At 38.8% G+C, this 11,574-nt stretch overlaps 1 protein-coding gene across 1 annotated transcript; it reads left to right on the forward strand.

The window, feature by feature from the left end:
• The first annotated feature begins 634 nt into the window (after positions 1–634).
• MGST1 (microsomal glutathione S-transferase 1) lies at positions 635–4,349 on the forward strand. Its single transcript, XM_005425304.3, has 3 exons — positions 635–784; positions 1,594–1,688; positions 3,732–4,349. The coding sequence occupies exons 1-3, from the start codon at positions 659–661 to the stop codon at positions 3,976–3,978; spliced, it is 468 nt and encodes a 155-aa protein (XP_005425361.1). The 5' UTR covers positions 635–658; the 3' UTR covers positions 3,979–4,349.
• Positions 4,350–11,574: the final 7,225 nt, after the last annotated feature.

An 11,574-nucleotide genomic window follows, 5' to 3' on the forward strand; every position in this document is an offset into this window, starting at 1 on the left:
CAACTTAATCTTTGCCTGTGAGTCATGCTAAAAGCAATTTTTAAGAACAAGGTCTCAAAGGGGAAAAATACATGTTCAACTCGGTTTGATCACAAGTTACTGCTGGGTAGGAAGATACTGGTTAGTTTGAAAGCTGAAGTGCAATTATAATTGTGTCATTTTACACACAAAAAAGGGTAGGCAATACTAATTTTCCTCTTTACATTTCATAGTTCATAGTATTGTCACATACTCCTCCTATCCTGGTAACTGCTTAGGGAAATTTGCTAATTCAAATGAATTGGTCTAAAATTGGTCTAAATCCTTGTGTTATTTCAGAAGAGTACTAATTTCTGTGACTAAGTGTTGTTCCTGCAATTACATTAAATATTTTGGTAGTTTGTACTTTGACAGTTTAATAAGCACTTATAATGGAAGCAAAATATTATAATTTATCATCTTAAGATATATTATGCTATTGTGAAAAAACAAAAAAGGTAGAAAATTGCTTAAAAAGAAACTTTCCACGGTGGCAAAATCATGCTGTAATTGCAGTGATGCTAAAAAAACAAGGCTATTAACACAATGTTGTTGTCAGAACTTTGGATTGCAAGGATGTTTTTTTTTTTTTTAACTAACTTTTAATGTTTTTTAGAGGTCGTCAGTGAGAAGGGGAGAAATGGCCAAATCAACGCAGTTAATTGACAATGAAGTCTTCCGGGCTTATGCTACTTACACAGCCATTGTTCTTCTAAAGATGATGCTAATGAGTCTGATAACAGCATACTTCAGGATCACAAGGAAGGTAATCTTTTGGAAATACCGGCTGAGAGAACAGACTGACATTTATATTGAAATACAGAGATATCACAGCTATTTATATATATTAATGCATCTCTAGAATTCTGAGACTGAGGATATTACTCAAATAAGGGATCAAGGCTGCCTTGGAAAGCAATCATGTAGCTCTCCTAAAATCAAAATATTTTCTTGACTTGTATGTGCCTTAGCAGTCCACAGAATGCATATGTTACTACATGTGTCAGCAGGGAGAAGTCAACTGTACATTGAGTCTGCAGTGCCTGAATCAAATGTTGTTTTCAAGTAGTGTCTTGCAGTATTTTGAGATAATAATGGGTCATGTAAGTGTAAGAATTTGTATCTAAGAGGATAGGGAGACGCTTCCTTGGTCATAAATGAGAATGGGAATAAGGCTGTTGGATGCTGTTGCTGTGTAGGCTTCTGCAGAAGGAAGGGATCCAAAAGGACTTTCAGATAATTTGTCAGGAATGGTGAAAAAGAGACTTGAGAGTTTCCACCTTGTACGTGCCTGTGTTCTGCCAGCATACTGGGGTTACCGCAGGCTTGTTCATCTCACAAGAAGGCTTTATCTAAATGCATAAATTGCATTGCATTAATTTGTCAGCACACAAGTGTACAGGCTGGGCTCAAGAAAGCAGCAAACATTGTATTATTCCCTGTGCTTTTAACTTCGGGTAAGTTAAGTGAGGTTATTGAGGCATTGGTAAAAAGAGTGACCTTTACAGCAAGCTGCCTTGACTGGATAAAACATTTTGGCTGCTAATGTCACTTGTGTGCTCATGTTTGAAACAGGCATTTGTCAACCCAGAAGATACAGCATCATTTGGAAAAGGGGAGAGTGCTAAGAAATTCCTGAGGACTGATCCAGATGTTGAACGTGTACGCAGGTAATACATAGGAACCTGAAAAGGTTATTTTAAATAACAGAATAATATTAAATCAAGGAGTTAATTTCACCTCATTCTCTGTCAAGCTTGTGTGTGTTTCATGGTGCTTTATGTAGCAATCTAATACATTAATTAGTTTAAACAAATAAACCATTCCACGTTCAAATGGTCAATGTGCATTCCCAGAACAATAAGCCTCTGTCTGGTTATAATAGCTGACTCTTGGGTGGTGTCTGATTGGCAAAATGGTAAGCACACTGTAAAATATGACCGCAAGTTGATGTAGCTCATGGCAAAATTTTCTGTTTCCAAAATCCTAAATTTCAGGATGCTGTTTGATACACCTATACTAACAAGGAAAACTTTAATTGAATGCTTTCTATAGGATTATTCCTTGATGAAGCTGAGTTTATTTTTATACCAAAAGCTTGAATGTCAATGAACTCTTGTCATTTAAACCTCCATTAGGGAAGACCTTGAAAATATATACCAGTGCTGTTTTAAGAACACTGCATCCTTGCAAATAATGGCTGTTGTTTCACAAAGCATATTTCTGTATGCCTCTTGTAGATTAAAATTTCAGAAAGAAAGAAGAGCCTTATCTAAGTGGGCTGTAAAGATGTTCTGCTCCTTCCTTTTCTGCCCCTGAGTAGTTCAGGAAAGCTGTTGCTTAATTTCATGGGTGTTACATAAAAGTGGAAACTTTTATTATGAGGTCTAATTCCTTTCTCTTTGTAAATTGTAAGAGGGCAGCTAAGTTGAGACTAACTTTATTACCCATTTAACTCAAATTGTTGTGGTAGAGAAATGACAACCATCATGTAATTTTCATGGAATAGATTTTTAAAACACTAAATTTTCAAATCCTGTTTTGTGGAGTTTCTCAGACATCCCTAGACCTAGTAAGTAAGCTTGGTTCTAGTTACTGTGTTGGTGTTGCAGCATCCATATTTTCCTCCTAACTGTGGTTCTTAGTGAAAGTTTAATATATTTTCTTCTGCAAGCTTCATGGCAGCAGATAATGTCACATAAATTTAGCATGGCTTCTCTTTTGTATAAGTGATTGAAATGTGTTCAGTTTATGGGGAAAAAGATTTTTTTTTCAAGAAAAAAGATTACTTTCTTCAGACTACTTTTATGAGGACTGAGAATAAAATATCTGGAGGGTTATGTTTCCTTGTAATTATAAATATATTCTAAAAGCAGCTGCAAGACAGTGCCATGACCTGATTCCAGTTGGCTCTGAAATTTGACATCATTAGTAAAGCTTAGACATTGTTTCAATCAGTAAATTGGGCTGGAAGTATAATTTATCTAAAGAGGTGAAGGGAGCTGAGAAAGCTTAGGAAGGGGTGTGAAAGAACACTTCAAGATATGAGTTCAGTCTCAACACATTTTTAGTAAATTATGGTTTCAAAATTTCAAACATTTTTCAGCTATTTTAGTGCTCAAAGTGAAGAAAATGAACGAAAAGCATAACTGTCACACCTGTTAGATGTTCAAAAATAACCTTCTTCAAGATGATGGGACTTCATGAACATTTGATGAACATAGCAGCTCCTATGTAGGCTATTTCATATTTTCTTTATGGACACCACAAACTGGATTATGGGATTAGAATAGATCATCTAGGCCATGAACTGTAATAGCTTCAGTCACAGCCCTCCAGTTAATTGATGGTAATTGAGAGAGGCTCCAAGAAAACAGCTACCTCTTTTTTTCCCTGACTTTGCATTCTTGCACACCCAGGTGCACTCGGACACCTCATGTAACTCCTTAGTATTACCAAGATCCTGGGGAAAAACTAATACCTTTCATACAGAAGATCAGAAGCTTAAAAATGTGGGGTGCAGCAGGAGAGACCAGAGTGATGTCAGGTGAACATGCCAAAATCATTTCAGTAATGAATCAGGTCCCCTCTGCGGAGGAAGCCAAGAGTTGTTGAACAGTAGCATGCTCTGAAGATATTGAAAAATAATGAGGCTTGAAGTGGTTTATTCAACAAAATACTACACTTTAAAATAACTTTGCTTCTTTCTCCAGAGGCCACCTGAATGACCTGGAAAACATTGTCCCGTTTGTTGGCATTGGACTGCTGTACGCTCTGAGCGGCCCTGAGCTCTCCACGGCCCTGCTGCACTTCAGGATCTTTGTAGGGGCTAGGATCTTTCACACTTTTGCATACTTGATCCCTCTTCCCCAGCCTGGAAGAGGTTTGTCTTGGGCAGTTGGCTACTCAGTGACCTTCTCCATGGCCTACAGAGTCCTGAAGACAGCGTGGCTCCTGTAGCAGAGCTGTAGCTTCCGTGTCCCCTTTGACATTCCACACAAAGTTCCCAGCACTGTACCATCATGTCTTGAGTGAGCCAATGAGTCTTCCATCCTAACTGGAATTCTTCTTTTCAATGAAAGGTTTTTGTTCCTGTACAGAAGTGTTTCTTTTTTAGAGGAAAAAAAAAGAATCCTTCTCCCTGTATTCCCTGTGCATGGGTTGCACTGCCAAACACTAGATTGGATGCTCCCTTTGCGATTTGTCAAGTGCTTACAATTCTAAACATGCCATGATGCTGTATTGATAGAGTGTTTGATAATTTTCTACAGATGCACTATTTTTGGCTGTAGCTCTGAAGTCTAAATCAATAAAGACAAGATTAAAAAAAAGCCTGTTTGTATTTTTGTTTTCATTTTGACTCTTCACACTGCAGCCAGCAAATAGCATGTCACTATGTATCAGGAAGAGATTCCAATCATACAGTTCTTTGAAGAGAGCTTACCTTAATAATAAGATATAACCAGTAATGCTAGTCTTGTTGTAAAAAAATCTTTGATGAAAATGTTTGTATAATCCACTTTGGGATTAAAAAACCTAAACCATTGCAGCTCCATTTCTTTCAGTTGAATAGATTAAAAAGAAAGAACATATTTGTGCTAAATTCTTTGGAGAAACTGGTTAAAATTTTAAGTAATTATTTTTGCTGGAGTTCCTGCAAATGTAGGTTTTGTGTCTGGATGAAGCGTAGACCCTTTGTAGAGGATTTTTTTTTTTTCATTTTTGAATAAATTCAGCATAAAATGAATGACACTTGCAAATGTAGCTATCAAGTAATCCAGATGTACATATATAATTAGTCTGTGTGTCATACTGTCATAAATATGTTTCTGATAGGAAGTTTTGCTCTTTGCTTACATCTTTTCTGTGATGTGTTAATTTGAAATACATTCTTTAAAGACTTTTCCTTGGCTTCTTTTTGGTTGGTTGGTTATTTTGGGGTTCTTTAGTAGCTCTGGCTTAAATAATAGCAGGAGATTTCAAGTGACCCAGAAAAGTCTACATGCAGTGTGCTGGTCATTGAGAAGTTTTAAATGGCAGAAGCCAGGGCACAACACCTTTGGTTTCCTTTCCTACCCCAGAAGCTGTGCCCACAAGGGAGATAGAGAGTTCCAGAGAGGAGATGGAGAGTTCTCACTGCTGCTTCCACATATCAAAGATTTTTGTTCTGCTTTTTGCATGGGAGCAATAGTTTTAGTACTGCAAGAAATAACACTGGAGGGCTTTCCTACCTACCCACAGTTGTGAGGTGGATGTTGGTGCAGTGTTGTGTTAGGCTGCCAATCAGAAAGGTGACAGGAGGAATGGGGAAGAATTCAGAGAGACTGGTTTAATCCAAAGAAAGAGGGTTTTTATTGCAATTTAAGTGTAGTAGGTAAGTAGTTGGATGTAGTTGGATCATGTCTACTAAAGAAGAGAGGCTGGAACTTGAAACCAAGAAGTTAACACTGATTTACCAAAAGTTAAGTCTAACTAATGAGTAAAATAACAAAGAGCTGGATCCTCTAGAAGGAGGATGAGAGGAGATAATGATTAAAAGTTGAACAATGGGGAGCTTCAATGGCTGCCATGGCACAGTAAGCACACATCAGCACCTCTGGGTTAGCAGAGGCTCCAGCAGGAAACGTGGGCTTTTGTGTTTCTTCTCACACCTCTCTCCACCTCTTCCAACCTGTGCTGTTTTCCTCCTGTTCCTTCTTCCTCTGCTAGGTTTCATGGGATCTTGAGAGCAGCTACCTTGGATGGTATCACTGTGACAGAGGCCAACAGCTCTCTGGTTTGAGAAGGAGCAGTGATGGAGGGTGAAGGAGCAAGGCTGCAGCCTGGAGCTGTGTCCCAAACCAATCACGGTCACAGCCAGCCTGCCAGCTCTCATCACTCTGTGCCTACTCTGGCTTCCTTATATCATCACAACAGCATCTAAAAGTCTTTCCTTGCTACTTCATGGCTTGCCTCTTCCTCCCCAGATATGTCTTTCCATCCATTTCAAACAAAGGGAATGGAGCCACTGTGCAGAGGGTCCCGTTTGAAATTCAGCAGCAGAGCGAGCCCTCTCCTCAGCATGGAAAAGGCTCTTCAGACAAGCTTGGTTGTCAATGCCAGGCATATGCAGGAGCAGCATTTTCAGCTCCTTTTGCATCAAGCTTCTGTACAGAAATCTCATTCCTGGAGACTGTCTTTAATTTTGTGATCTTATATTTGAAACAAAACTGGTTTTAAATCCCTTCCATTTGCTTGGTCGTTGCAAAGCCCAGAACATACACTCGTATGTGCCGAGAAGTAGAAAAGATAACTGGAAACCCTTAGAAATACCTAGAGTGATTCAATATTATTCTGTGTTTCTCTTGCATTTATTTTAAACCTATATTTTATTTTCCTTTTGCTCCCACAAATACCATCTGTGCATCTGGGCGGGGTACGTGCTCAATCTGGGAAATGTGCCTTACCAGATTCCGTCAAATGCCGACTGCCAGCTCCACAAAAACTCTGTTGGAGTGGTCCTTGTCACACAGCTCTTGCATTTCTCTGCTCCCTGCCCTGTAGAAGTGCACTGTGCCTGTTGTACAGCTGTAAATTTTGATAGGTTGGTGTATTTCAGGGGAAATAGCAAAGGAGGAAGGGTGTGTTAGTTGAATTTATTGCTCAGCTAAACTGTATTTTCACCTTTAAAACATGCACATGGATTTCAGCCTGCTAGTATCAGGTCCTCTTGCAAAATCATGAACTGAAGTAACCTGTAACTGATGAAACAACTGAACTGTTATCAGCAGGTGTGCTCCCTTTGACCTGGTGAAAGTACAGAAAGGGCTGCTCCATGAGAGCCATGGAAAAAGAGGTCAAACCATCAGCTTCTATGCTTTATTTCTGTTTATTATGCCCCTTGTTCCCACCACCAATCTTGGGCAACTGGAGAAACCACAGGGTTTCTTTTCTCTTCTCATTATTCCTGGTATTTTGTGTTCTTCTCCTAGGTATGTTGTGTATCTTTGAAGTGGCTCTTAACAGTTGACCGTGAAGCACCTCAAAATGCCAGCTGACAGAACCTGGTTAGCTGAGCTCATCTCTGAGGGAATTTCATGGGCTGCTTTGTCTTCAGAAATGTGACCCTGAGCAATTCCTCAGTTTAGTTTTTGTTTGTGTGGGTAACTGTTTAAAAGCCCGTGGGCAAAATGACTTTGTGCTGGTTTTCCTGGCTGCAGACACATGCACTGAAGGTACTGAATTGTTGGAAGAGATGATGACTGGTGAAAAGCTCTGAGCAAGGACTTGCTGTTTGATCTTGACTTTTTGTCCTGTCACAGTGAAGAATGTGTTTAAAACTATAAATGATACATTAAACATTTCCTGGAATTTTCAGACACGTGTGTGTGTCTGAGCTTCACCGCCTTCAAGGTATTTATTTCAAGAAGCTGGGTCAATGCTTCTGTAAGTGATAGCATTGCTTGTCATCAAAATACAGAAGAAGAAAAGCCTGGGCTCTTAACTCAAATCACTTTGGGGTTTGGAAAAATTCTGTTTACCTGAAGTTGATTATTGCTTAGCTGCATCTATTCCTAGCTATTTACAGAAACAAATTCAATCTAGATTTTTCATGGCAAATGCTTGTAATGTATATCTTTTCTAAGAGCGAAAAAGAAAAAGCAGAACTTTTAGAATACTGTTTTTAAAGTGTTGTCTGTCATTATTCAAGCTAATGGAGTTTTCATTTCAAGGTTGAAGATTAAGAAGAACTTTTCTCTTTTCCAAATGTTGTCTTGCCAACTGAGATGGCACCAAGTGTTCTCTGGAAGGTTGTATTGACATGTGTTAAAATACTCTCATGATTAAATATCTCTGGCTGCTGGACGCTTAGAAATCTAATACCTCTTTGTGATTCACTTTAAGTGATAGTCAGGCTTCCAAATCTTGGTTAGTGACTCCCACTCATAGATTCTGAAGGCTCAAATAGATCATTAGCTCCTTCAGCCTGACCTCTAGTGGAAAAGAAGCCATGGAATGGCTGCCCTTCTGCTGAGGGTAGTTCAGTCACAGCATGACTTCCAGAAAGGTGTGTGATCCTCATTCAGAGGCTTTGGAAAACGGGCATTGATTCACTCTTTTCTGTGACATTGGTTCTCCCTGGTGTATATGTACACTAAACTTCAGCTTTAAACATGAGATAGTTTGTTTTTGTTGGCTTTGTTTGTTGTTTTTGTGGGGTTTTTTGGTTTTGGTTTTGTTGTTTTTTTTTTTAATCAAGGCAGTTCTTATTACATTATTGCAGTGCAAGGTGGAATATGAAATATTTTAATCATGGATTTTCCTCCTACAAAACACTCTGCTCTAATTTAGCAGTACCATATAATCTCCACAACTGAATGCTTTTACCAGGTGTATAATGTAATGCTTTTACTCTTTGTTGGTAGGCCCTGGTGTGCATCACCACTGACAGCATCATTCTTTTATTTTTTATTCTCATATGTGGGAGAACTTGGAGAGAGCTTAAGAAGAGGAAGTTCCAAGGAACTTGTGTTTTTACTACCAAAAAAAGAGACAAAAAAGAAGACTGTCTCATGGGTACTGCTTGTCCAGTGAGGGGGAATAAATTCAGAAAGTAGTGTCAGTCCTGTAGAAAAAATGAAGAGAAAAAGGAAAAGAGAGAACTGAAAGGAAGGAAATGATAGGTTAGAGCAGCATCAAGGAACAAACTGGATGAAGACTGGTAGATGAAGTGTGGTAAGAGAGGCAGGTATCTACTTGATAAAATTGCTTTACTATCTCTTCAAAACAAATTCATTTTTCAGAATGTTTTTCTTTGTGTATCCAATCATTAAATATCTGCAAAGAGGATTGTAAAAACCTCAGATCAGGATGGAGAAGACCCATGTGTAGCAGATTCTGTTTAATCAGTTGCCTTAAGGTACCTGTGGTGCACAGACCACTGCAGTGAGAGATGGCCCTTGACATTGTGTGACTAAAAAACTGCCCCCAAAATAACATCACACCTGCATCAGGGAAAAAATCATTATTTCCTTTTTGCCTGGGAAGTCTTATATGGCACTTGCTTTCAAATTTACATGAAACAATTCCTTTTCATTACAATGCTTTCATGGAAACCAGAAAGGACCTTCAGAAGGGTGAGTTTGGGAACTGGGCAGAAAGGTGTCAGCTCTGGAGGTTGTCCCACATTGCTTGGAAGAATTTCTGAGATTCATCTCTTTAACCCTCACTGTGGGAGCTGTAAGGATTAGTGCATATGGAATTGCTGCAGAAATGCTCAAGGTAGGTTTAAAATTCTTAATCTCTAAGTATCTAAAAGACCTAAATAATTGCTATAAAGGCAGAACTTAATCTGCTTCCTCTTCTGATAGAAAGTGACACTAAAACCTCAATTTTCCTTAAAGAGCCTGCAGTTATGTTCTAAGTGTGCATGACTGCCTCATTTATTTAATACTGGCAACTATACAGTGGAAAATTGTTTACAATGGGATTTTCACATCAAACCAGGTGAGGTCCATCTTACAGGCTGCATTTCTCAGAGAGCAGGGCTGGCAGCATCCATACTCATCATGTGAGAGTTCCTTCTGTACTCTTGAAGGGTGTTTTCACAAGAATCAGTTTGTTGTGAGCACTCTGGTACTGAAGTTAGTTGGGACCATGTAGCTCATGGAGTTTTTTTGTCTCTCTAGCAATTTGGGTTTTGCTGTTGATCTCTCCTTGTCTTCAGCTGGACAGGGTTCCAGTGCTGCCGCTGCTCTGCCTCATTAGCTGACAGACGGCTTATTCCACTAATTCTGCATGAGGATTCTGTGGTGATTATAGTGACGTATTCGCTGCTAATATAAGTGACAAACACTAAATTTTATCATTGGCTCATTGGATGAGCGTTCAGAAGTTTTGTCAGGCTGAAATTTATTTTGATGCTCGGCCCTAGGGTAGAGTTTGATGTACCTACTTTCAAGGTAAATGAAATTAGTTCTGCAGGTCCTTTTGGTTTTCCTGGGGATTATTTGGCAAGTGAAAGCCAGGCTACAGTTTCCTTATTTGAATTGCAGGTTCAGTGGCAGCATTGTTTGATGATGGCACTTTCATTTAGATTCAGTTTAATTTAGAGGAATCCAACATTCTTCCAACAAAACAGACTCACAGTTATTCCCACTGTAAGTGGCAATGTGTTAGAAAAGAATAAAATAGCCAGATTTTTCCTTCCTGTTATTTCAGTCTTCCCTTCAAGCTTTCCTCGTTCCCGATGAGAAACCAGCAGTTATCTCAGATCCATGGGCATGGCAGTAGGTTTTTCTTCCCTCTCCTCATTCTTAATTTTGTCCGTGGTACCACTAGATGTCCCTCTTTGGCTTTTTTTATTAGATTTCAGGACTCGACCCGTGAAGAATAAAGTAGCTGTGCTCTGCATCTCTGGCAGATTAAGTTGTAAGGAGAAAATATTTTGCTAGATTTAAAGAAGACATTTATAATAGATATTAAGACAAAAGAGTTTCTCTGTACAGTAAACTTGTACTAAAAAAACTTTATGGAAAAAGTGACCTTTGTGAAAACAGAATATGTAACCTGTGGCTGAAACATTAGAATGTTTTGTATCGTTTTTCTTTTTGAAATTAAGAAGGCACCAGGTAACTGCAACATCTGAATTCTTCTACCGAGCTTCCTAGAGAACGATGCAATTTTTATTTTAATTGCCTGCTATTGTTTTTGATAGGTAAACACATTTTACAATTTGTATTTAGAAGTAAAGTGAATAGGGCTGAGGCTGTTCAAAAACTTGAAGTGAGTAGAGAAGAAGAAATAAAACCACAATATCCAGGAGAGATTCAGCACAAACAGTTTACTTCATATTGCCTTGATAGTTACAAAATTTGACTTGGGAATTTAGAGGTGCTGTAAAAAATGTTGCTTGTATTTGAAAAAAACTGGGATGCCCTATAAAGCAATGTGTGCACAGCAGATTTACTTGTCACACAAAATGCCAGGGAAGTGGTGGGGGGCATCTTTGAGTGATCCACTTGGCACAGAGGTGGAGTACAGTGTCAGCATAATGAATAGGAGCTTGCTTGGTGGATGGAAAATATTTTAAATTGAGTTTTTATTTAATGGATTTGAACTTTTCATGCCCAATTACCTTTTTGCTGAAAGAGAACAATAATAATAATAATAATAATAATAAAGTGCAAAGGTTCAGTTTCATTCTAGAAATGGGGAAATGTGCTTGGAGAGCTGTCAAAAGGCACAGTTAGATCTCAGGAGCATGGAGCAAGGTAGCTAATGCTCTGGAGTGAATGCCCATCAACTCCTTTTGTGGCTTTATGTGTCCTTGTCAATGGTAATGTGGCAGAATGGGATGAGTCATGTACAGGGCCAGATGGCAACAAAGAGTTGGTTAAGGTCAGAGAACTAATGTCCTTGCAAGGGGGTTTATATTATTTCTTTAGTTTGTCCAGTTAAGTCATGTAGGTGCATGAATTATGGAGGACCCCACCCTCCAAAACAAGCTAGCAGGATTTAGGGAAATTATTTCAGGAAATGCATAAATAAATCCTTCCCACAGGAACCTTGATCCAT

Source organism: Geospiza fortis, unplaced genomic scaffold (genome assembly GCF_000277835.1).
Source record: "Geospiza fortis unplaced genomic scaffold, GeoFor_1.0 scaffold13, whole genome shotgun sequence".
Lineage (NCBI taxonomy): Eukaryota > Metazoa > Chordata > Aves > Passeriformes > Thraupidae > Geospiza > Geospiza fortis.

What these genes read in the sequence shown, in the direction of transcription:
- MGST1 (XM_005425304.3), top strand. Translation starts at nt 659, where the DNA reads ATGGCCAAATCAACGCAGTTAATTGACAATGAAGTCTTCCGGGCTTAT. An exon ending in ACTTCAGGATCACAAGGAAG is followed by an intron (nt 785 to 1,593) that starts GTAATCTTTTGG and finishes TGTTTGAAACAG; the next exon opens with GCATTTGTCAACCCAGAAGA. An exon ending in GATGTTGAACGTGTACGCAG is followed by an intron (nt 1,689 to 3,731) that starts GTAATACATAGG and finishes TTCTTTCTCCAG; the next exon opens with AGGCCACCTGAATGACCTGG.